Below are 26763 nucleotides of genomic sequence, written 5' to 3' on the forward strand. Positions count from 1 at the left end.
TGATGGAATCAGTTGTACTTATAGATCGATAAGATACACATTTATTGATGCCCGTGGGAGGAATTCAAGAAAGTAGCCAGAATAAAAACAGAATAAGCACGATCAAGGCACTTTTTCTACTGGTAAAAAAACCCCCAACATCTGGCTTTCGGTCTGCGGTATTCACTCCTGGGTCAAATGACTCTGCAGTGGACACAGGTTTTTACCGACTCCGGCTGCGATCAGCATCAGTGGAAACGAGACACCCAGGTGAACACGCTAGTTTGGCAGGACAGCAAGGTGAGAGAGAGCCTCTCGGTTTTCTATGCGTTTGTGACGTCAAACAGTAGTGCAGATGTTTTACTTGAACAAGTGGTGACGTACGGATAGCAGCAGTAAATCAGCTATGACCTATTCAGTGAGGTGAAATGTTGTCTTACATTCCTTAATAAATGGTACAAATTACATATGTGCTGCCAAGAAGAGCACAGAATAATTTCTTTAAACCTCACATAAAGTGTTACTGTGCTTTATCTGGGCGTTTGTTTCGAATGGGAGCGTGTCTGACAAAACTGGAACGGTTGCAGGGTTTAACTGAATTTAGCTTTGACTCGTACTTGTTCATAATCGTCTTCCAGTGAGAATCTCCTTGGCAAACTCTCGTGTTTCAGACAAATCCCACTTCTTCTACTATAGAATTACTTTTTTTTCCAGCAGTGGAGTCTCGGTTTTCCAATTTATTCTCGGGTTTCAGCGGGGAGCTGGAGACGTACGTTGCCAACACTGTCGCATATTGCATTGCTAGAATAATTCTTATATTCATTTGTGCACGCCTCTGTCATTGTGGAGCGGTGAAACGTGTCAGCTTTCAGAAACTCTAGGCCAATGCACTTGTTAGCGCTGGTTTGAACGTGGCGATGTAGCTTGTGACACTGAGGGCCTGTGTCTGTGTGTAATAGCTGTGGCTCTGTTTTGATAAATTATAGTGTGGAGGAGGGTTTTTTTGGGCAGTCTCCAGTAGGGCCATGTGTTATGTGGTGTAAAGTGGCACTTATTAAGCTGTCAAACACCTGTTGGGCTTTTCTATTTTCCAAGCAAAAAAAAAAAAAAAAAAAAACATTACACACTTACGGTTGAAAGCAAAGCAAAGTTCACTGGTTTTACTGTGTAAAAACACCCATTTCAAGACTGTAACATTTGAATGGCAATTAACCATGGCTTTAACTGAACAATGACCATGCCACTTTACTTACAATAGCCCATCATGTACCTTTGTTGTTGCACAAACCCTTCCCAAAGTACCTGGGTGGTCACTCTTTTCTTCTTTGTTGTGCCTTCACCGACAAAAAGACATTGCCTTGAATAGTTTTTCTCATTGGAGCGTCTGAAATAATTAGCATTAAGGTATTTTAAACCAACGACGTCTCAGACTATCCTCTGTTTTCTTAATGCTGCTCTCAGTGCAGCGCTGAGCCTTTAAAGCCCAAACTGTGATCCGTGCAGTGTGTGTGTGATCGCCCACTCACTCACTCAGATCCATACGATCCACGCTAGAATGCTGGTCATGTATTTGAGCCGATGTGCCTGCGATTAAATTGTAGCTCCTTTTTAAACAGACAAATTAGCGTGAAAAAGCGGTATAATTTAAAGGTCGTGAGTAATTTGATTGTAATGCCGAGACTGATGCTTTAATATATGTTTTTTTTTAAACTGTGTCTACACTATAAGTTCAGTCCCACATAAAGCAAACAACTGCAGAATTTAGTCACACTTACATAATCATACAATACAACATTTTCCACAAATCTACTGTGAACCTACACAGCAATATGCCTACGTTGTCAGTGTTGTCGGTGTTTACCAGACACGGAGGTAAAAACTGCAACTCTCCATCACCCAGAGCACAGCTGGCTCCTGGTCTACAGCTGCGAGTGAAAGGTCATCTCTCCTCTGTGACCCTGTGAGTGGCGTAGAGGGTCGACTTTAACCTCTGAACCCCCACACAGCTTAGGGTGTGACACGTGTCACACGGACAGAAGGAGAAAGGTCACACACGCACACGCACAGGCACATACATGCAGGCTGGATTAATGTGTCCCTTCTAAATTACTCCAAGAATTGAGCATGCGCCTGTATGTTCCACGTCACCTGACTTCCACCTTCGCTCCCATTTTATTTGCTACAGCCACTAGGTTTTGTTTAACACTTAAAACCAGACTGTATATAAAGATCGACGCCATGGCAGCTCCCCAAAAGTGAGTCTTGATCGCCACCTGGTGGCTGGCTGCAGTGTAGGTCATAAATCCTGCCTCCTCCATGTTAGCAGATAGGAATTGGACCAAATTGAAAAAGTCAAAGTGCATTTCTAATAAAAGTTTCTCAAAGATGGTTTCTGTCACTCATTCATTTTTCTAGTAAGTTTTAATTAGTTAATTCATGTAATAAAAATAGTGGGACACGTCATGATTGATTGACTCACAGCTGGTTGAGCACAAATATTGTTGGACCTCGCAACCGCTGGTCCATCCCTCGCTTGTTACTGCCCAGACTCCGACTCCGCAAGATGGTGAAGTTCGTATCCAGGATATTTGGGCTTCATATCTTGGTAGGAGGAAGTAGAGACGCATCATCTTTATATGGACTCAATGATTAAAATGTAAATGTGGATCATAATAAGAAGCTTGCAAACGTGATTTATGGGCTCGTTTAGTTTTTTTATAGCAGCGTTTCCAGTACGTCTTCCCTTTTTAAATGTCTTATCTTGCCATCCTTGTGGGGACACGGCGTCCAAATAAATATTACAGCCATCAGACCAACACAAACACACAGTCCAGAGTTGTAGGCCTGCACCTGCAGTGTCAGCTTTCCCCCGCATGCACTCCCGTCTCCCCCTTGATGCAGAGCTCGAGGAAAGAAAAAAAAACCAAGGAGAGGAAATAAAGAGAGAGTGGAGATAATGAAATAAATACCCTGCCTGGAAACACTTCAAAGAAAGAGAGGGAGAGGCTGATCTACTCCACTGCAGCCAGAGAGGGAAGAGATGTTACATGGAGAAGAAATTGGGAGATAAAGGCAACTACCACCTCCACAGTCACACACAGAAATAAGTACTCTCAGAAAAACCCAAAGTTTGCCCGCCTCTTACCTGGATAGTTAAAAAAACGCATTCTCTGCAGTTGTATTAAATGTGTTTCTTGCTAAACATGTTATTTTACCACTTCACTTAGACTCATATATTCAAACACTGTGAAGGAAAGAGCTGCCAAAGCTGCACGAAGACCACGTTTATATCTGGTCTTGTACAAGCCCAGGCTTTTTCTGACGTGTCATGCTCTCATTTCACCGCGTTTATTATTCATATATTCATGTGATTCACGCATGCAGGCGGACACAGGATACGTCCATGTTCAAATATATTCAGATGTCCTCAAAACTGCGTGTGCGTTTGTGTGTGTGTGTGTGTGCGTGTGTGTAGTGCATGGCAAGTGAATACAGTTGTCCAAAACACTGTCCTCACAACACACTTGCGGGCACGCAGTCGACAGACACACACACACACAGTGCATGTTAGCATAATCACGTGTCCTGATGGGCGACTTTCCTATCAGCTCACACAACTTCATACAAGCACGTGCACAGGAACGCACGCTGGCGGACACAGTACACGGTCCCGCTCAGTGTACACAACCTGTCGAACATGCATGATGAGACTCACGCAGACATTATCTTGCCCTTTCTCACTCCATTTCCCCTTCAGCTGCAACATTTCTGGAGACAGACGATAAATCTGGCTGGTTTTTTTTTTCTTTTTGTCCTTCTTCCCGAGGCCCCGATTACATTAAGTACACTATTGCTTTGTGTGACATATTGTCCCTTTTTTAAATGAATTTCTCTCCGTGCAGCCCACTTGCTGCTAAATCAATGAGTCTTGGAACTTAAAAGCTTCTATAATGCCCTCTAGGTCCCATTCAGATGACTTAGCTTTTTATGTGAAGTGGCGCGTATCGCGTTCTTCAATAATTTTAGCCTCAAATCAAATCCAGAATCCCGTATGAGAGTGCTGATACACAGAAGTTCTTATTAATTCTGCCGGGAATCAAGTGCTGCACATACTTTGCCTTGAAAACAAAGCATTTGTTGGCGACACGTCCTTTGAATGCTGTCGCCAAGGGAACAAAAATCTGTCTTTTCATGTTAATAATTTTCTTTATTACATGTATAGTTACTGGACTCATTACACCTGGAATAATAAGCATAAACTTAAAATTATTCCAAAACTTCCATTACAGATGTATTTTCATCTGTAAGATAATTAAAACATTTGCTGAATGTTTCCCAAAAAGTTAGAAATGAATAAATTATTTGTATGAGAAAAGAGCACAATTTTTTCAGTTAATGGCCGTTAATTATATTTCTTTCACCATTTCGTTCATTTTCTTTCTTTATTGCCAGCAAATAGTGTGAAAAAATGATGGTCATATTTTTTTCATGAGGTGAAACAACAGTGATTTCTGGGACAATAATTTCTTATCATCATTATTTATGCGACAAATGGATTTCAGCTGCGATTTCTGGCAAACTACCAGTTGAAAAGGACAATTTGCACTTTAACTAGGCTGTGTTTTTTTTTAGGAATTTGAATTATTTTTCCATTAAGCATCTTCAAGTATTCTGTCTGTGTCTCTGCTTCCTCTCCGTAACACACATCTGTGTTATCGTGAGGACAAAAGCTGGTGTAAGCTGATCTGTTGGCGGGGATGTGCTGCGGAGAAAAAGACAATCACAGTCGTCCTCACGCTGTGATTCTCTATTGCACAATGAAACTGAAAATCCCCTCAGGCCCACCACAATACTACAGGCCTTCTTCCAACTCCTTATAAGACCCCACCACACACACACGCGCACACACACACACGCGAAAAACACTAAGACGCTGATGTATGCATATGTATACATGCCCGTGTGAGTTGTGCACAGAGGGATGTTCTGCTCCACTTTCACTTCACTGGAATATAACTGTGCGCATATGTGTCACATCAGATCCTGTCCCAACACTCAACAGATGGTGACTTTTTTAAACTCACAATTACAACGAGGTTGAGGATGTGTTGGGGTTTGTCGGGTCAGGCCTGACACATGCGTCTGCATTTTCAACTTGATTTCACCCTAAAAAAACACTTAAAAAGCTCAAAGATGGACAACATTTAGTTTATTTTTGACAAAAGGATTCCCTCAAAGGATGAGAGGGAAATGGCTTCATTACTCTTATCTTCTAAAGGCCCCTTCTGATATAATGTGACAGCACTTCCATTAGCCTGCGCTGCACACTGTTGAGCCAGAAAATAAATCGCTGTCCCCCTGGGATCAATAAAGTATTTCTGATTGTGATTCTGATTTCTGAAAGTCTACATATCTTCCTGCCGCAGACTAAAGACACATCTCTTCCGACTATACCTTGGGTAAAAAAATACAAATAAAAAACACTGTATTTAGTAGCACTTACAGTATATGGCACTTACAGTATGTGGCACTTACATGTAGCACTTTGTAGTTTGGCTTTCTTGAAGCAAATTGTACTTACCTGATTCTTGTTGTTCTGGGTTTGCACCCTCATGGTTGAATGCACTTATTGTAAGTCGTTTTGGATAAAAGCGTCAGCTACATGAAAGGTTATGTAATGTAAAGCTGCATCAAGGAAACACATTTTGATATTGAGGAAAATGTGTATTGGGCCCATTTTGCAGCCAGCGCAGTGCAAATTGCTTTTTATCTGAAGGGGCCTTAAGCAGCGGTACAGTTATATGTGAAACATTACAGAGATATTAGTGATATAATATACGATTTTATAAGACATTTTTAAAATGAGCCATGTCACTGTCATGTAAACCCCAGTAATAGTTACTGCACACATGTCATGCAGTTTATTTAATTTCTTAAATCACCTTCACAAATTTGTGCTGTGCAGGTAAACTGGTCAACGTGCTGCGGCAAATAATTTACTTGGAATGATCTTGTTTTGACCGATTATCTGAAGTAAGTGTAAAAGTAACAGGTTTTGCTAGAGCAAGAGGAGAGTTGTGGACCCCAAGAGGGTGAAGAGAGACTTTTTTATCGTTCCGCTGTGTTGATCAAAGATTACTCCAAAGGAAACTGTCGCCTGTTTATACGCCACAGCTCAGAGAGACCAGGAACACAGTCCATGGGGAACAGTCAAGTTAGCCTTTTAGCTGTCGGACCTCCAAAAATGTGACCTTTAGCTTGACCTGTTAGTTCTGTGTAATTCCAGGCTTTAGCAGTTGAGTTTATTAAATCACACTGCGGGCTCTCAGCTGATGCTGGCAACCAGATATCACTGACTCCACCATAGTTCCAGATTTCAATTGCTCTATTTGCGTCAGATTGATGTGCCGACGTGTATCGGCAACTAAAGTCAACATGGTCAAGTCATATCTCAATATTATCTTAATGAGACATGCATGGATTGTTTGTTGACTCCACCAAGGAGGTTGTGTTTTCATCGCCATTTTGTCTGTCTCTTGGCAGATGTAATCCACTTCTCCCTACTTTTAGCAATACTCCAGAAAAACTTTCTCTTCATGCCACTTCTTTTTTTTTTTTTCACTTACTTTAGGCCTTTGGTGAAGGTTTATAAATACAACTCCGTTAATGGTGGAGGATGTATTGACGTGGGCCATACACAAGGAAAAAGAAAAGAAAGAAGAAAACACTTAACAAAACGTCACTCTGCGAGCCAATTTCCACTTCATTCATTTGCCCTACCCTCGTTCCCAACGCTCGTTTATTCACTCATGTGAAATGAATGGGCCTCGGTATCAATATCTCCCCGTGAACACAACACCGATCAATATTGAAATTCGGGTTTGGAACACACTGTATTGAAAAAAACATTACACGGCAGCAAATTGTTTTTAAAGGCTACGAGACCATATAGTGATCAGCCTAAATGTGTTTCCCATTGAGTGCATTGAAAAACCATTGTGTTTGGAGTGTAAATATGTTCTGCTGAGAGGTGTGAGCGAGGTGTACATTTCTTGGAGCACTGTGAGATGACATTTCAATGAATTTTTTTACCACAGTATCACAGGAATAATGGCACTGTCCTCCGTTTGTTTATGTGTGTGTGGACGATGACACCCACAGAGCAGATATTGAAGCTAACACTCACTTACTGGGTTTTATAATCTCTCTAAAAACTCAGCTTCAGTCATTTCTGTGCTGTGCAGTCATTGTCCGTACTCAAAGCTCAAACTTTCTGTTTCTGTCGCTGCTGATCGCACATGTTTTGGACCCTATATGAAAACTGCAGCCATGGAGTTGCTCACTACCGTCAGAATCAGTCTCCATTGACACAGTGAAGTCAAACATCTCCTCTCTCTGCCTCGTCTTGGCTGTACTTTCTTGAAGGTCACTGACTTGAGGGCTCTTTTGTTGCATTCTTCTCCTCCGCAGCCTTGTCGTCTGTCATAATTCCGTCCAATCAGTTCAATGGAAAAAAAAGATGAATGTTGAGTTCACATATTTATAGAGACATAAAGTATTTTTTTTATTTTAAATGCATTCCAAGGGTAATTTTGTGATGAAATGTGGTAATTTACTGTGAAAAGGGTTAGGTTGATGGTCACCTTACTTACTTACTTACCAGGTAAAAGAATGGAGGAATCTGAACAATCCACTGTGTCATGTGTCGTAGGAGTAGAAACAGGGCTGATTATCCTTCATAGTTTCACGATTGGCCTTAAATCTGATTCAAAAACCATTGTATTCAAAAGCATTGTACAAAACAAGGAGTGCAGTGAGAGCACATGCCTCTGTGAAGTCTGATGTCCTATCTCGCCATGTCAAAGCAGTGTTTCCCATCAATTATCTAGACTGTGGCGGGCCGCCATGTTCTAAGTTGTCCCGCCATATTTTCATAATGTACCAAAATGTTCTTTATCGCTTCCAGTGATAATGTACGAAATCTCAAACTTAGTGTTTTTGCTGCATTGCTACATTCCCGCTCAGGCTGTAATCCATAAAGTTGTTGCCGTCCACGCAGACAGTCTCAGCTGCAGTTGTGCATGTACCCGCAAGTGGCACGCAACGCAGTTCTCTCTGACACGAGAACTTGTCTTCCACTCTCTGGTCTGTGTACCCGTCACACATGAGATCAACGTTCATCCATGTGCAAATGCGCCGCCGCGGTTTGAATTCATTCTGTGGGAAACGCTTCAGAGAAAGTGAAACTAAATTCCTGAAACGCCCATCTATTCAGATCCACACCTGATTGTAATGGGTTCTTCCTTCCACCAAGTGACAACAAATAAAACATAACCTCCTTGGTAGGGGAAATATGTGGCAGTTAATCTTAATGGTCCCTGATGATGATTCAACTCAACATAAAAAGGCAGACTAAAGATATTTAAGCGTAAGCAGTGCTTTCTAATTTTGCACTGATTTGAAAGCATGTTACGGTCATTCGTCTGTGTGACAGTAATGAAGTGTTTCATTTACTGGCTGAATGCTGTGTTGTCCTGCATGTGTGTTCTGGAGTGAACGTGTAAATAAAGAACAGAATAGCAGAGTCGTAATCATCTTTATCTACAACGCTCTACAGGCGCAGGTCGTTTTGGAAATTAAACTACAGACTGATATCCTTTGCCTGATCAAATTTGGCCTAAGGTCTGTGATGTGTACGGAGCTCAGAGCTTCCCTCCGCTAAAATTATTCTGAAGCATATTTCACTTCCTTCTTGCAGAGTGAGCAATCAAGTTTTTAAAAAATGATCCCAATCCTCACATTTTCTTACGATATACTGCACACTAATTCAAAATGGTTTGCACCTCCAGGTGCTGCACTGTGTCCGTGTGGCTGGTTACTGCACGTTTCCATTCTGACGGCGTGACGTTATTAATGTTCCACAAAAATCAATGATTATAAGAACTCTGAATTCCTTTCTACTATAGAGTGTATGTGTACCATCGGTTGATCCCTTACCTGCTTTAAACGTGCGTGGTAATTCCCTTTCATCAAACACATACTGTAGGTACCAAGTCAATAAGCACGTGTGTCACATGTCAAGCCGACATGAATGTATGAATATGCAGGGGTGTACGAGCGTGTTTGTCTGTGTGTGCATGTAGCGTGCGCCTCAGCGTGACGACAAAATGCCCTTTGCTGTGATGGAGGGTTTAGTGCCGCTGTCTCTTCACAGCATGAGATGCTCTCAGCTTGCTTGCCATTTGCGAAATAACTGATAAGGCAAAGTGAAAAGCACTGACTTGATGGTGTGCTGGAGTAAGCTTGATAAAAAAACAACTGACAGAATGCTGACCTCTGAAATGTCAACCTAGCCAAAGCGGCCGGCCAATGTCAGTTCTTTAGATTGGTTTACATCCCCATCGTCTCACCCAGATAACAGGCTTAAAACGGCGAGTAGATATGTGTCAATAAATTTGGTTTGATTTTGAGAAAGGCGGAGATTTCTAAGGGGAGGGGCGATAAGGATGAGAAGGGGGCAAAGTTGAGGATTCCTTACCGGAAGGCAGAGAGAGAGAGAGAGCGGGGAAGGCAAAGCGTTTCCTGACTTGTTAATCAGAATCGCACTCGGTGTCGGGACACAGCCTTGAATTTTTGATCGAGTTACCACTCCAATGGGTGTGGCACGTGTGTGTCTGTGAATGCACTCGGATTAGGTGGTGAGGGTGACTTTGTCTGTGTGTGAGCCCACACAGTACATGGGCCACATGCTGATCTCAGCTAAGGGCTGCAAATGAGAGATTTACTCTGCATCAATAAATTAGGCGATACCATTCTCTGCCACAGTGCAGGGAGATGTCTCCACTAAGAGTGATAGATCATGGTGGGGGCAGACAGGGAGGGAGGGCGCTATGACAAGGGCTGTCATGATTCTGTATTGAATCTCTCTTGAAATGCCTTTCCCCAAATAGAAGCACCCTACCCTGGGAGGCAGTTAACGCCTGTGCCCACAAGCTAATCCACTATATCCACCAGGGAGGAACTTTACTGGAAGACACTTGTGATTTAGTGCATGAATATATATATATTCACAGGAAACAGTCTTTTGGAGCTTACCCTGAAAGAGGAATGTTCATATTTAAATAGTGACCACTCCTGGTTAGGGAGCATCTTACATATCATGATTTAATGATGCCATAACTACTCAGGATGAAATATGCCATCTCTTTGCTGCTGGCATACATACTGACCGCTGTGTCTGTCCAGTCAGGTCGGTTCTGCACAGAGTCTGGATTCCCAACCAGGTTCTTCTCCGGGTGTGGTTCGGTCACTGCACGTCCCTTTCATGTTTGGGTTGTGCTTGGTTAGAAACGGGCTCTGTCGGATTTAAACAGAAGTTTGCGTTCCGAGCCCCACTTTACCATGAAGTTTACCAAATGAATAGAAGAAAAAATGAAATGCTAACTGGATGTTTGGACTGGTTTTAACTGTGCATATAAAAAAGGGCTTATATTGTTTGGGTTATATTAAGGAAATGGGACTTTGAAGAACTGATCCTTTATTTTGAGGGTTTATCATACATCAAAACACTGAGCAGTGGTTTTTCAACGAGACAGAAATCTGCACTCTTGAAAGTTATCACAGAGGCAAACATTTAATCCGTCCTTGCCATAATCCCCCCGGTAAACAGTTGCAATATAACAGTTAAATAGCGTTGAATTGCAATGCATTGGTACAAAAAATGACATAGGCTCAACCAGCTATAGGGGCAACGTTTTTTTCTTAATTTATGGCTCTTTAGTTGAGGTGACATTCTATTAATTTTATCAATGTGGTAAAAACACAAATATTTGCCTCTAATTTACTTCCAAGAATTAAGCGAGCTAGCTACGATGCAATGTCCTGACCAAACGGTTCAGTGTGTTGCTCATCGACATTTGGACGATCTCTAACCATGTGCAGAGCCACAGCTGCTGCCCTATACTAGAAGGTATGCAGTTTATTGCAACCAGGAAATGAGAGAAAAGAGTAAGGTTGTGACTCATTTTTTAAACCTCTTGGCCACCTGTGGCCCCCAAGTCAAGACTACGTTTTTCAAATAAATGAATAAAGAGGCGACTAACACTGCACAACACTGTGTTTTCACTGAGCATACTTGACATGCAGAAAGGCCTGCTGTATGTAGGAGAGTGTAATAAGCAGCTTTTCATGTAAACTCACTACCCAAGCTAACATGTTTGAGGCGTTGGCGATGCTGATGGGAACCTCATGACAACCTTGATGGCAGTGTTTTTCTTTTAAGTGGTTATTCAGTATAGTTATTTTCCATTTCTAAACTTTTTACTCTCTTAGTCTAACAGACCAGTTTGCAGAGCTTCCCTGGCCCTTATTGACGGGAGTGACAAGAAGTCCTTAATTGCCAGCACAAAGAAAACAAGGGAAATTAGTTTGGGTTAATAGTAATTAAATACTTTGGACAATGACCTGCTTTGTCCACACAGCTGTGAGGGGTAAAGTTTGTTTCATGTCTGTTTTTCGACTGATTTGGACATTTGCGTCCACACATCCAGCTCCTCTGGGTAGTGTTTAGCGCATTTAAGGTTCACAGAGCATGTGTGAAAGCAGCAACAGTCTGTGGGTATATTATAATTCAGTCACTTTGAGTCTGTCTCTTGGTGGTTTCACAGCATGTTCCACTGGCATTTCACCGTGCAGCTAGAACTAAAGCTGTTTAAGCCTCTGTACCGAGATTGTGGGGCTTCCAGAGACAGGGACACGGAGAATAATATACGGTAATTGGTGATGGTTCCCATTTGCTTGTACTATCAGGAGGAAAGTACAAGCCCCCACTGTGTAAAATAAATAGTTATAAACATTCTTTTTTCATTCACAGTCTATTTGAATGCTGAATAAATGTAGCTCTGATTGAAGATCATTTTTTGAAAAGTTTATATTAGAGCTTTCCTTAAAAGCTGTATGAGAAATCTAACAGAGTTTTGCAAAAGTGTGCATTAAACTCATTAACGGCAACATTTCTGAGCAGACACCGAAACATGACCCCGTATCGTGAGTGTTGGGTGAAACGATCTCTTGTTTGTGGACAGGGACACTCTGGTTGTTTTGTAAAAGTTTGGCATCCCAGCATCCCCGGTTTTGCACGGCGGAGTTTCACATCGAGGACAACTACCAGATGAGTCATATTGTCACTTCACTGCATTAAAGAATGAGGAGGGGAGCGGAAAAGAGAGACAGGGAATGAGGGATAAACATATTTTGCCATCCTTGATGATAACATTAATGTCAAGGTGGAAGGGGGAAGGAAGACATCACAGCTAATGAATATTAATGTGTGCCCACAGTGAAATACTGTTTTAGATTGAATTGGGACGGAATGGCCTCATGAAGACAGCACTTTAGGGCTTACTCTTGCACAGACTGTGGCTCTATGAATATTCATTGTCCATTGTCCCAAAAACAATTCGCTTGACGCAGAGTATTCTTTTTCATGCGTAAAATATGCGTAAAGATTTTGCCTATGCATGGCTTGGCGTATAATGCTATCTAACTTTACATTTGAAAAAGAATTTGTACGACAAAGCGTAGTTCCTGTGAGTAAAAAAAGAAAATCCAATTTGCCATAAAGAAAATTTGCATGACGTGACATTCCCACTGAATTTATTGGTTTTAACAGTTCAGTTGACTCATTGTTGGCGGGACGCGTCACCGGCTGCGGCGCGGTGCAGATGTTATCTCATGCCGTATTTGCTCGACGGTATGTGAGCGTGTCCAGGTGGCAGAGTCTCATAACCTCATCATATGCCAGACAGCATGATGTCCTTGGGCATATTTCACAACATGCTACATTAGCCTTCCCTCGGCCCAACGGTGCCACGCGTTTGTCAATGTGTCACCGTAGCCGCAGCCGGAGTTGTTTATAAGGCCTTTATGTCATGCGTCCCGTGTGAAAAATGTAGAGTTGGGGTGTGAATCTTGCATTGGAAAAAAAAAAAAAACAGTCTAAACAGTGACAGAAAAGGGGGGGAGATAAAGCCAAACTGTCAGAAGCTAAAAAAAATGCATTTCCAGGTCAGGAGATGTGGTGTTGCTATGGTTACTTGTATTACAGCTCTTCCCAAAGTAGAAACTGGCTGATGAGTGAATGGAGCTTCAATGCCTTTGTGTGGTGAGGTCTGCTATATAGTCTGATGTAAAGTGGTGCATTACATATTGTTTGTTTTCTGTGTGTACGTGCGTGTGTCTTTTTTTCTACAAACACGTCTCCACAAAAAAACTAATAAGGAAAGTTCTTGTTTTAAACTGCTCCTCATGAATCACACATTTCCTGTTTGGAACAAATATTTCATCCTTATTCCAACCAAATTAGCAGCGCGATATTTAAAACATGAAGTATTGCGACACTCATTCCAGATGCACCACTTATTCTGCTCAGCGGGGTGAACTAGTGGTTACAGACCTTCCCATGACCTCGGGGCAACAGATTTAATATCTTCAAATCCCACTTTATGTCCCAAAAAAAAAAATAAGGCAGTGTGTAGGTGAATTGACCTTGAGCGTGACAGTAAATCATTTAACGTCTTTATGCATTGTACACCACTCTACGTTAGCATCAGCAGAATGCCTCAAACCCTAACAGGAGATTTTCCTGGGGAATTATGCAAAACCGTGCACATATTTTCATAATTCCGAATAATAATTGTTCAAATTCTAATCTCCTGCGCCCTCCAACGTCTCCCCCTCCGTCCCCATAGCTCTCATTAACGGCTCCCCGCTAAAAGTCCTGGAGCCCCCTCGACTCTTGACATTGTGAAGTATGCACAATTCCCGGCCTCTTCTCCGGGCCTTGTGTCCAACGCTGGAGAGCCTCAACAGACTGAGAGACGAGAGTCCTGTGAAGTGCAGGCTACTGCTGTGTTTCATTAACCTGGGCCTGAGGAAAGTGCCGTGCCCGCAGACACGTGTTTTGTATGGAGGTTTTTTTGTTTTGCAGTTGTGTCACATGTGCAGTAACCTTGGCTCCAGCAAAAAGGCACGAAAAGGGAGAAGTTGGAGAGGTCGCTGTGTAAAAGGTTTAATTATACTCTGAGGATAGGTGGATTCTCTCTTTAATTTCTCTCAAATTTGAAATCTAAACACAAAACTGCATGCACCAAAGAGCTGTTTTAGCATCTAACATTCCGTGCTGCATAGAGGCAACATTCACACCATTTCAACACCATTAGAAGAACACGGTCACACATTATTCCACAGTGGTTACCTTCAATTTTTGCATGGTGGTCGCATGTAAATGACAAAGTTGCCTCAATATCTTTCCAGCAATCTCCTAAATTAAAATGAGATGTATACAATATTTTTCGCCCCCATGGACTACACGGTTCTCATTTGGTCCTCTTTCCCTTGACGTTAGGTTTGTGACGAGCGCATGCTTATTCTCTTCTCATAAAAAAAAAATGAGTCTTGATGACCGCTCAAAATGCTTTACAGTCCAGTCTGTTGGGGGTTATTGTTGCCATTCACCCATTCACACACACACATTCGGTGCATCTATGGGCAGCCCTTTTTTTTTTTTACGTGGGGCAATTTGGGGTTCAGTATCTTGCCCAAGAGCCACAGCCGCCCCGCAACACAAGTACGATGTAGTGTTTATCAATTTTTATTTTGTTGTTTTGAAAATGTTAAAAACATCGTAAAATGTTCCTCTCTTGAAATATTATTTCAGTGTGATTATTTTTGAAGGCATGCTCACAAGCTCAGCCAGTCAATAACCACCTGGAGACATAGAAGAAACTAGAGAAAATATCTGCAAGATAAGAAACGCAAGAAATGTGTTTGCCGACAGAGTGGCTAAAAAACTCTTGAAGGTCTTAGCTTTCAAATGTTTCAGATGTTTTATATGTTTGACAGTCACCTCTACAAAATAACTGTCAATTAGAGAAAAACATATTTTTGAAGAATGAAAAGTTTTAGAATGTAATTTCTTTTAAATAGAATACACATTTTAATGTTTTGTGATTTTTTGGCCCTGGTTTGTTCAGACTTAAACAATCCTTTACATGTGACATGTGACAAATTTATATATTATATTTTATAATATATATTAATGTTTCATGACGTCCCTACTTTATGTACTTTAGCCAACTAGCTCAGAAGAAGAAGCTGTTGTGTCATTATTGTGTTGTAAGACATGTGTTGGGTCTTTAGGGCTTTGTAACTTTTCATTTCGGTTTTAATACCTGTGAGAAAATCTGGCACAGATAAATAAAAAAGCTGCTACAGCTACAGCCATGCTACAGTGATATTATAAAGGTATTTGTTAAGTGCATAAAAAAGGTTGGTGTTATAAGGCTGTTTTTTAATTGCTGTGTTTGTATGATTATGGTTAGTGATGCTATAAGAAATAAGGTTGGTGGCAATGTGGTGCAAACATTTCCCTTTCTCCTACATACCTTCCTCAAACCACATTTGTGCAGAGCAGTTTGAAAGTCTCAGGTGAGGGAGCGACACATGGGCTGAACCAGAATATAATGGGCATTGAAGTACACAAGTATGAAGTACTACAGCACTGCATATGCTATATATGTTTTTTTTTTTAATTATTTGTCAACAGCGTGTGTTTGGTATGAGTCATCACGACTCTCACTGTGTCGGTGATGGTAATAGTTTGCCAGAGCCTTGGGGGAGCTGCTCAGCAGGCGATGCTTTGTGTGTGTGTGTGTGTGTGTGTGTGTGTGTGTGTGTGTGTGTGTGTGTATCTTCGTGCACATATCAGCAGGAAAGCACAGAGCAGGCCCCACAATGCATGTTTCAACAGCCAAGTCAACAAACCTTTTAATCCAGCCCAGCATGGTGTTTGTGTTATTGTTTTTGACAGCGCGTGAGAGTGTAAGAATGAAGAGGAACTGCCATAAAGTTGGTTTTGTTGAACTCTGAGGCCAAGAAGAACTGTCCAGCAACATTTCTGTATGTTCTAGACTGGTACATGTGTTGTGTTGTATGAGTCTGCTGTTCAAGTTCTTCTTTTGTCTGGGCCGTGTTAAGTCTGTCAAGTTGAATTTGAAGATATTCCCTGATGTGTCTAATGTCTGCCCCTCCATCCTCTGTTCTCTCTCCCCCTGCAGGACTAATGTCATAGGATGAACACTGCTGGTGGGGTGTGTCTGTCTGTGCTGTCCTCTCTCCTGGCCGTGGCTGGGGCTCTGGCTGCCGTGTCTGCCCTCGCTCTAGCTCCTCTCTCTGCCCTGGCTGAGGCTGCCTATGGGGCTGCCGATGGCATCCCCAGCACCGGGGCAGAGGGGGCCCCCTCACCCGTCTCCGCATCATGCTCCAGCCTTGTAGCTGGGGTGCTCTATGGGTCTTTCTCCCTACGGGAGCTATTTCCCTCCAGGGCGCCGGGCTGTTCCTGGTCCCTGGAAAACCCAGATCCCACCAAGTATTCCCTCTACCTCCGCTTCACCCGCCACCCTATCATCTGTCGGACACACTCCCCCATGCTCCTCTCCCTCGACCACCATCTATCGAATCAAAGCTGTCCCCTGCTTTTACAGTCGGACGCTGCCAGGGATCAGGACGTCATCAATCTCTGTGGCAGCCAATCTAACTCAGATGGACCTTACTCCTTCTTACAGTTTGATAAAAACTTTGTCCAATTATGTCTCACGAGACACCCGGCTGCTGATGAGCCTCAGGTAACCAAGGAACTGCTGGAGCTGAGACTGGTGGAGGTGTTGCTCATTAATAACGAGAACTCCAGTCAGTTCACCTGCGGCGTGCTCTGCCGATGGTTCGAGGAGTGTTTGCGCACGGGACACAACGGAGATCGGGAGGTTTCCGACGCGGACGGCTGCGGGATGACCCAGACAGGATGTATCTGTCCCAACCACAACATCATGGCGCCACCTGTCCCGCTGCTCCCGGAGACGCCCCACAGCTTCAGCAATGGTTCGCTGGTTCCAGATGACTGCTGTGTCACCGAGCTGCATTCCAATGATGCGATCGCTATAGCACCCAGAGATGTCCGACAAGGTAGGACTCTGTTTTTTCGTGAAATAATGAGATGGCGGTGCTGGGCTGCGGTTCCCATTTTCAATGCATGACACATGAGCACACGTCTGCACAGAGATTATTATTTGTGCCCTTTAAGACAACATGGCATATCACAGATTTCACATGGTAGCTTATATATTGTTCAAACCCCAAATAGGTTTTTATCAAATATCATCAGTTGTGTCCTTGTTGTGTGCGCAGCTCGTGATGGCAAATCAACACTGTGGTTAATGTTGTCCTGTTGATTTGGCCTTTAATACCACCTCAGTGATGTGGTGTGTCTCTACTTGACAGAGAATTTGTTATTTGAACTATGTCTTTGGTGCGTTGGCCTTTAATTTAAAAAAAATGAGGCGGTTCAAAGGGAGCCTTTTAAATCTCCCATGAAAAGATTTGTAAATGCCTGATAGAAATTCGGTCTTGTGATCTATATTTTAGAGATTTCCCCCATGTGGCCGAGAGGTGCGGCTCCCACCTGAGACTCCAGTTTACATGCTGCATATTATTGTGTGTGTGTGTGTTTGTTTGTGTGTGTGTGTGTGTGCGAAACCACCCTCTGTGAGGACAAGATCCGATTTGACACCAATGCGCAGACACATGCTTCGTCAACGAATGAATAGAACAGGGAGCGTACAAGCCATAAGCACATATAAAACATGGGGACGTATATCTACACGTGTACCTGTAAGTGACACAGTTAAGTGCTTCATCCAAACCGAATCGGCTCGCTCCGCTTCATAATTCGCTGCAGACGAATGACGGAGTGACCGTGGAGACACTGCAGTTTGTCTTCCGGCTCACAGATTACATAATGACTTTCTTTTAGGTGGCTCGTAGGCATGTTTGCAGAGTGAACAGCACTAATTAGAGCCCAGTTATTCTTACTGCGAGACTTGGCCTGCCTTCAACAACTCACCAACACACATCGTGAGAGCTCCGGGGAGAGAGCGCTGAGAGCCCTTACCTTGCTGACGGGGAGGTTATCGTACTCCGGATTTAATCAGTGGGGGTGAGGGGGGGATTTATCATCTAATATACACAGACAGGGAGGGACCGAGGGAGAGACGTGGCATGGGAGGATAGAGGGAGACAGAGGATTTTTTTTGCCAGTTTGCTCGGACTGGTTTGTTTTTGCTGAAGACAAAAAAAGCCCAATGGATTGGTGCAGCTCTGCACACTGACCTCACATGTTGATGTGGTGTTAAATTCATGCCAATTATACCCGGAAGCTCTGTTGGTTTTTCTTTGTCTCACCTCAAAACGCACCAATGTTGTATTTGTCTGTCACTAAGATGTGAACCACTGAGAGGCGGTGATGAGAAGACGTGCGGGCAAGCCTCTGTGTGTGTTTTCCTCCAAACAATTCCCCTATGTCCTAATTACCTTAAAATATCCAAATGAAAGTACACCCGACACTGAGCTCGAATCTTGCCACTTCCCTGTTTCCTTCACTGTCACTGCTCAAACACACAGAAAAAATCGGACTTAAATCTCCTCTAAAGCTTCTGCTTCACAGAGGAGATGAAGAACTGCAGCAGAGGAAAACAACGAGAGAAGCAATTAGACTGAAACACTCTTCAAATGACCAGACAAACATAAATGTAATCAAGTGTTTGAGGCTTCACTGGTGCTCCTTTGATATATCACATTATCTGGTAGACCCCCTCTTCTTTCATTTCTGCAATACTTTGATGCCCCCCCCCCCAACTGGAAAATGAGCACCTCCAGCGGGTTCATCAAGAAGAACCATTTCCTAATATTAACATTACAGTCGTGGATTGAGATGAGATTTTTTTTTCTTTCTGCAATTGGTCGAAATGTGGTTAAAATTTGTGCAACATTCTGACAAAAAAACTAACCTTGTGTCTGTAGACAGGGTCGATCACAATTCACAGGGTTTGTATGGGAGCTCATTGCCATGTGTGTGTATGTGGGTGTGGGCATGTATGTGTGTGTGTGTGTGTGGTGCAGGTATTACTCATATTGTGGGGGGGGGGGACCAAAATCTGTTTACACAGTCACTTTATGAGGATAAAAATCAATTCATGTTAAAGTACTTCATTACAAGGTGAGGCCATGTTTAAAGGTTAGGTTTGATTGGGTGAGGTTAAGGTTACAGGTTTAGGGTTATGGGTAGACAAGTAGTAACTATGATTAAGGTTAGAATAAGTCCTCAAAAATAAGTGTGTGAGTAAGAGAGTCAGTGAATAAGTTGTGAAGTGCTTTGATGAACATGCTGTGTGAATGCAACTATTTTTCTTTTCAGTTTTTGTTGAGTATTGAATGTATTGAATTGAGTTTTCAATAAAAAAAAAACAAGGACTTAAAACATGAAACAGAAATCTGGACCAAAGACATCACCATCATCCTTCAACAAGATCAAAAGTAGTTTTCCCTCATTTGTTCTTACATTGAGCTTTGAATAATTAATTCATATGTTCTCAATGTATTGTACACTGATAGGACATTTAGTCTAACCATGAGCAGGATCACATCATTATCATCCCACAATCCTCAATTCCAATGTTTAGATAATTGCACAAAGATATGTCTTTTGCCTTCTGAAAATACTAATTAAACAGAATCAATTCATACAAATAGCAGTCGGCAAATAATTAACCTAGATTTTATCAGGAAAGGTGATTTGCCTCGAAATTAGATTGAGTGTAAAAAAAAAACGAAAAGAAAACCACAACCACAACAACAGAAAAATAAATATATATTTTTTTTTTTAGCCCCCTGTTTTAACTGTAGTCCTGAAGGACAATAGTGTATTATAGGGTTAGGGTTAGTATAGCGACTGACCTTCTCTTCACTCATTGTATCAGTTCTGCTTTGGCAAAGCCCTAATGGCTCCTGTCTTCCCGAGGCTGCCGAGGGAGCTTTGTAAAGATACTCTATTTATTCATCTATTTAGGTTATTGCACAGGTACAAATGACCGAATTATACTTAGCATGGCAATTAGGTGACCTTTGGGCGCATCGGTCCTCTGTGCCAGTGGAATCTGTCGATAATAGAGGGGATACAGCGAAAGCAAGCCTGTGTTTGTCCTTCATCCTTCCAGGAAGAGGAGAGTAGAATGATTGGAAAAATAAGAGAGTCCACATCTTAGTGGAGAGATCTTTGTGGACATTATATCAGCACTGGATATGACTCACAGAGGTCCTGGGTCTTTGTCCATCAAATCTGTAAATGTACGATTTGATGACACTGAACAAATTTGAACCACATATCTATGTAAAACACTGTTAAAAAAAATATATCGTCTCATTTCCATATAAAGTGGGTATGAGGTGCAATGCAAGCGGAATTATGCAATGTAAAACAAGTTTGCTGGTTCCGTTTATTTACTTAGTGCAGGTATATATCACTGGTTTCATTTAGCACAGAGTGACATCACATACGGGTGATTTGATATAAAGATGCTGTTGTTTCGAAAAAAACACTCGTAATGCGCGTTGGATTTTAGGCTTTTCGGCTACTGGAGGAATCTTTTTTAACCTCGCACATGACCTGCAATGCATGAATCAACACAGATCAACATTCATACACTGGAGCGTTTACATCTCCCCTGCTCGTCATGCAGATAAAAATAAAAAAAAAACTCATGTAATGGCGCAGGCAGGCACAGGAACATTCAGCTTTTGAGCTCCTGTGACTAAATGTCAGGTCTATCGGGAAGAAGAAGCAGAAAAAAACAGGATCCCCAGGTTCTCCTGTCCTCGCCCCCTCTCCCAGCAGCCATGAGTGACGTCGAATGCGATGCAGCAACAACAAACATACGTGTGTGTATCACTCGGTTATTTTAGCATTTTTTTATTCCACTACCCGTCCCTCCCATCCTCCATGAGAAGCTGTTTCTCAGCCCAGATTAACAAGTCACAACAAATTCAGCTGATGGTTGATTCCCCACTAAACAATTTTGACTGACTGGAAAATCACCCAACCGTAGAAACACACGCAGCTCACATTCGCAACCTTGGTACAAATTGTGCCGATGCTTATTTACCCAGTTTATTAAACCGAGAGCCTTCACATGCTCCTGTAGACAAGAGTCCGCCTGACAGCGATTATAAGCCTCTTCAGAAAGTGTCGCGAGGCTCCTCTCAATTTTCTTATCTTTCCTGGAGCTGAAAAAAATCCCCCCGTTCTCTCGTTCTTTCTTTTATCACTGTCCTGAAAGCGACAGATGCGAGTGAACTGTGCCGATCCCATCTGTGTGAAGAAATGTGACCAAAATGTGGTTCATGTTCTCAACTGCAAGACAGCCGTGCATTGTTTTAAGCGTTTATGCTCACACTAATAGACTGCAGTGTGAGATACGACACACACACGCACGCACGCACGCACGCACGCACGCACACACACACACACACACACACACAAATACCGGTGAATGCCTTCGGGTTAGGAGGCGATAAGAGCAATCAGCGGCAGATTTGCAATACGCTCTTTGTCTGTCAGTGTGTAGAAATGTCAGGGTATGTGTGTAGCTACACTAATCAAACTGTTGTAATGTACTTCATTTAGCACATGACATGCTACGTACTTTAGTAAACAACAGTCAGAAGAAGGAGCCTCCATATTAATACCTGAGGTACGCACATGGAAATGTGTTGCGTTCAGAATGATACAATCAGTAATTGGGTTGAGATGCTGCCTTATGGTTCCAGCGGCAGTAATCCGGACAGTAAGGAAGGAGATATTGTTCCTGTAAATCACCATTATTCTCAAGATTCAAGTTAGAATAAGGGGGCAGCTATATTTTCTATTTATGCGTGATTGATTATATTTATTTATATATATCAATACACACCAGTGAGTAAACACGGCATACTATACCAATAATATTTTCCATTCATTCATCCATTATCTATAGTGCTTATCCAGTTCCCTTGGTGTTGACATAAATAACGTTCAGTTCACCTGAACCATATGTTTGTCTCTTTGCATCCTACGTATTATTACACACTGCTCCGTGCAAAAGAACAGCTTTGGCTCCCTTGACAGTCTTATCAGAGCTGTCAACGACTGAGTTCAAGAAATATCAAAGACATGGAAATATTAAAATATACTTATGCACTATGTTGCCAACTATTATTATATATTATTATAATATTATATATATTTTAATATTTCAATGTACTTTTAATGGTAAAATGCTCTTTAACAGTAAATAGTGCAGTGCACTTTCACATCTCCCTGTTTGCTTGGTGTGTGTTATTGCTCCGGAGCTACTTCAGAATTATTCCTTGTCCTTAGTGAGTTCTCCTCAAACAGTTTTACAATATGTTATCACTTTTTATTGTTTGTGTGCTGGACGTTGTGACCAGAGCTTTTTTTTTAAACAATCTATGGTGCAGATCGAAGTTAGAAAACTTTGTGTTCATCCTACCTGGTTTGTGTGCAGTGAAGTTTTGATAGTCAATGTTTTATGTTGTTATATCTCAGAGGTCTGTGCAAGCGACACAATCATCAGACCCAAGTTTACAACTTTTCAAAATAAAACATTTACAATTCAGCTTAGTAGACAGCATCGCAGCGACAAAACAAGCACTGTGCTTTTGCTACCACAACTCTCAGTGCTAGCATCGCAGTGAATGTGTCACCATGATGGATGATGGATGCTTACCTACCCTCTTTCTCCTGGTGATTGAGAAGCACGGGGCACAAGGGGTAAGAGCTGGTATCGTGCCCGAGATATGAAGCTGGTGACCGCTCCACCTTGTCATTTCTGCTCCACCCACCTGTAGCGTTTCACCTAATTTGAAAATTGCCTTTATAGATTCATTATGTATTAAGTATATGCTTCTTAAAGCTATCAGCTGTTATTGGCTGTGAAGACATATCTCATCCTTCACATAGAATGGAGACTCAACCCCATTGTCCTCAATCATTCATCAGTCACTCGCAGGAAAATTACACCGTCCTGTATGTGTTGGCTCATCCATCATTCGGCTGCAGCCACAGTGGCCGTCCCTCTAATTAAATTAGTCGACGCGCTCACATCATGACTTGTGGTCGGTACGTGGAAGTTTCCCTTTAGAGTTTGTCAGAGAGTGTGTGTGTGGTTGGTTTTCACTCTTAAGAACCTGCAATAACTGATTTCTTTTGCCACTTGGGGTCAGCAGAAACAAGCTGTGAGTGCAACACTGACACATCATCATCACCACTTCATTAGAGGGGGACTTTTGCTTACAGGACATATAGGAGCCTGATTCAAATGAGGCCGTCAGGGTGGTGAGAATAAACCAAAACTGTTAAAGTGTTGTTTCCTTGCATCAAAACACTGGAATAAAAGAGGTGGTAAAGCTGCACAGGCCTGATGGCGACTGCAGGTCAGGTTACTGTGTCTGTGCGGGTTCATCACTTTTACATTACACACAGTCATGTGATCCACTGGTCTTATAGGCGTAGTTATTACAGCTACTTTACATGTCGCTTATCAGAAATATTTCTAGTGTGTAAATGTTTCATTTTTAAACAACTTTGACTAAACCGTTTCATAAATATTACAAAGAACCAGCTAATTTGCGCTATGAGGCACTGAAATGTCACTGAATATTAGATCGTCCAACAAATGGCCTCCAAAATATCTATAATATTATAATAGTCCTATTAGGACAATTAGAAAAAAATAGCTAAATACAGTTCTGCTCAACATTTTAACCGCCACCAAGTTTAATTATTGTAAATTATAGTCTATGAGAATGATAATACACTCAAAATGTGACCTTTTTTAGCAAATTACAGGCTTGATCATATTCTGCTTTCATATTCGTCATTGTGTGCCGAGCAAGTAAGTTGCATGTGGAGTCTGGTTTAGTGCAGTCACAACACATTCAGCTCACGGCTGCAGCATCCACCAAGGACAGAGACACTGTAGTGTTTTAATTCATTGTTTTTTTACAATCTTTGATTTTCTGTTTTTTACTCCGAGTAAGTGAAGTCATTCATCATGCAGCTTGGGTTGTTTTCATTTTTCTAATAGTACACCAGCGGGTTGGTGAACACACTTGTTCTAGTCTGCTAAATAAATACACTATAAAATACTATTATATTTGTATGCAATATTGCCCCAGCCTACATGTCATATTGCACTTACTAATAATTCACGCAAAGGAAATATTTAAAGTACTGCCATCTCCATAGTGGCCTTCAGACATGCACTGAACTCCAGATAGTCTCCTGAAATTATCCAGAGGGGCTGTATGTGGGAATGCAGATCTCCAATCAGTTGCTGCTATCAAAACTCTGGATAATGTCTGAATGAGACCATGTTTGGCGGATTCACCGCAATCGAGTGTGCGGCACAAAGCTGGAAAAGAGTGTCATACACGTAGAAGACATGTAGAAGAGAACAGGAGTCAAGAATTTCCTGCTGTGTTCTTTATGTTTGAGAGGCAAACTCCGAAGAAAGTCCGGACCCAAATGTGCGGACGTCCTCCGGAGGTCATGTCTCAAAACAGCTGACTACATTTTCCTGCCCCTGGTGCTGTCTTGTTGTAAATCAATGTTCCAATACCCAGATGTCGCGTTGTCCCTCATGGACGTAACTTGACACCTGCCTCTCTCTCTCTCTCTCTCTCTCTCTCTCTCTCTCTCTCTCTCTCTCTCTATCTCTCTCTCTCTCTCTCTCTCTCGTTCACGGCTCCCCCATGGCGTGCTCCCTGAACACACACAGCAATCACTGGGAAATCTCATTAGCCCAGATGGAGGGTGTGGGCTGTGTTTTATGTGTTAAATCAGGGAGAGGTAGAGAGATAAAAAGAGGGATAGAGAGATGGATAGATGAGGGAGAAAGAGGGGAATAGAGAAAGAGAGAGAAATCCAGAGAGAGAGAGAGCGAGAGAGCAGTGGGATTTGGCTGGGACTCATGGGACCAGAACACCCTTTCATTGAGCAGGAGCAAGTGGTCCGTCACTTTCTCACACACACACACACACACACACACACACACACACACACACACACACACACACACACACACACACACACACACACACACACACACACAGCCACAGCTCATCCCCTCCTCATACAATACTATCTGGTAATTAGAGCAGAAAGAAGTGTGTTTGTGTGTGTTTTTCTGTGCGTGTCTGGAGCAGCATGAGAGCAGAGAGGTGTTTACTTTCACACTGTGCAGGCGTACAGTACATACAGGTGTTTTAATAACCCTTACCTCTGCCCAAACACGTGCACGCACAGTGAAAAATGTCCACACGCCAACGCTGATGACAAGGAATAATTGAACACTTTGGAAAAGAGTAGTTGTGGGTTGTTTCCCCCCCCCCCACTAAAGTTAATCAAGCAAAACTGCATGTGTCCCTCTCTGTGTAGTGCTGTCGGCTCAGTGTAGGACTGTCTGCTCGGGGTGACTGTGGCAACGGGATTAGTATTCTGCGCTCATGAGCTATGGCTCTCTCTCTCTCTGAACGGGCTCTGCACTGAGCCCCTTTATGCTCCAGCAAAAGCCCCTACACACACACACACACACACACACACACGCACACACACCTTGTCATTTATAATCTGTCCAGTTTTCTCAACAGATCTCTGCGGATCAGTATGGATCGGTATACAGCACTCTGTAGTGCCCTGGCCGTATTTCAGAGGCAGTTTTGCACGGGCCAACTTCCTGTTGATGTCATTAAAAGTCATAAATCTAAATAAAAGGGGAAAATGTACTGCGCGCCCTCCAATAAAAAAAGACCTCCTCGTCCAGCTGCATTGTGCACTGGCAACATCTCGCTGGCGAAATTATGTTTTGTTGTTGTTTTTTTTCTTTCTCTTGCCAATGGAGAATACATTTGCAGCTTAGGCATGCTCGCTTGACTCCTACATGCTCGACTGTGCCACATACATCAGCACTTACTGTTGTATTTTACCTCCCACAGCAGCCATCTGCGCACAGACTGCTCAACATGCTGTATATACCTGCGTGCTGTTTGTGAGACACAAGTGTGAACAAATAGAGTTGGAGTAAAGTTCACTCGTAAGTTAGATACTACACTTCTTTTTCCAGCAGAGAAATAGATTCTAGCATTCACATCGTTTGTCCAAATCTTTTTCTATAAAAACTTTATCGGAACGTGAAGGTTTTTTCTTCATGGGCGGCTCATCAATTTGTCATTTTACAGTTCAACTATTTCTAATTTGTTCTGGCTGAAGTAGTTGAGACCTCATTTTCCAAATAGCAAAGTCTGTGGAACTACATTAATTGGTTGATTAGACTTCAGTCAGTTGACATAACATTTATGTAGAACTATGTTATTATTGGATATTCTTGTTGAACTCTTTATTCATTACTTGCCTTTGGTTTTCATTGCTGTTTGTTTGTCTCTATTCCAGCAGGATTATGCAAAAACCCAGTGGGGTGTGGGCCAAGGAAGAGCCCATTCAATTTTGGATTGGATTTGATTAAGGTGGCGGATCCAGGATTTTGTTTGTTTGTTGCTTTTTTAAGAAAGATTACACCAAAAAATGCTCAATCGATTTCCCCACGAAATGTTTTGGATGGGTGGGGCATCACCCAAGGAAGGACACTTTACATTTTGGTGCAGATCTAGTATTTTGTTTATACTTTATCTTACATTACAAGACATTTTCATAGATTTCCCATGCAGGGAATCATTCATGGATCTGGAGAAAAATCTGCTATATTTATGTGACTGATTTCCATGCAATGGTTTGGAGTGTGTGCAATTTAGTGCAGCTTGCATGAATCCAAGGGGACAGTT

General features: G+C 42.2%; 1 protein-coding gene across 14 annotated transcripts in view; it reads left to right on the plus strand.

Moving 5' to 3' along the window:
- Positions 1-26763, plus strand: part of adgrb2 (adhesion G protein-coupled receptor B2) — a 217196-nt gene that overhangs the window by 51470 nt on the left and 138963 nt on the right. For all 14 annotated transcript variants that reach the window (XM_034599688.1, XM_034599694.1, XM_034599693.1 and 11 more), the window contains exon 2: positions 16095-16998. In XM_034599688.1, coding sequence (XP_034455579.1) covers positions 16110-16998 — 889 coding nt within the window. In that variant the 5' untranslated portion in view covers positions 16095-16109. The remainder of the gene's footprint in view (positions 1-16094; positions 16999-26763) is intronic.

The sequence above is a fragment of the Hippoglossus hippoglossus genome, chromosome 11, assembly GCF_009819705.1.
Source record: "Hippoglossus hippoglossus isolate fHipHip1 chromosome 11, fHipHip1.pri, whole genome shotgun sequence".
Classification (NCBI taxonomy): Eukaryota; Metazoa; Chordata; class Actinopteri; order Pleuronectiformes; family Pleuronectidae; genus Hippoglossus; species Hippoglossus hippoglossus.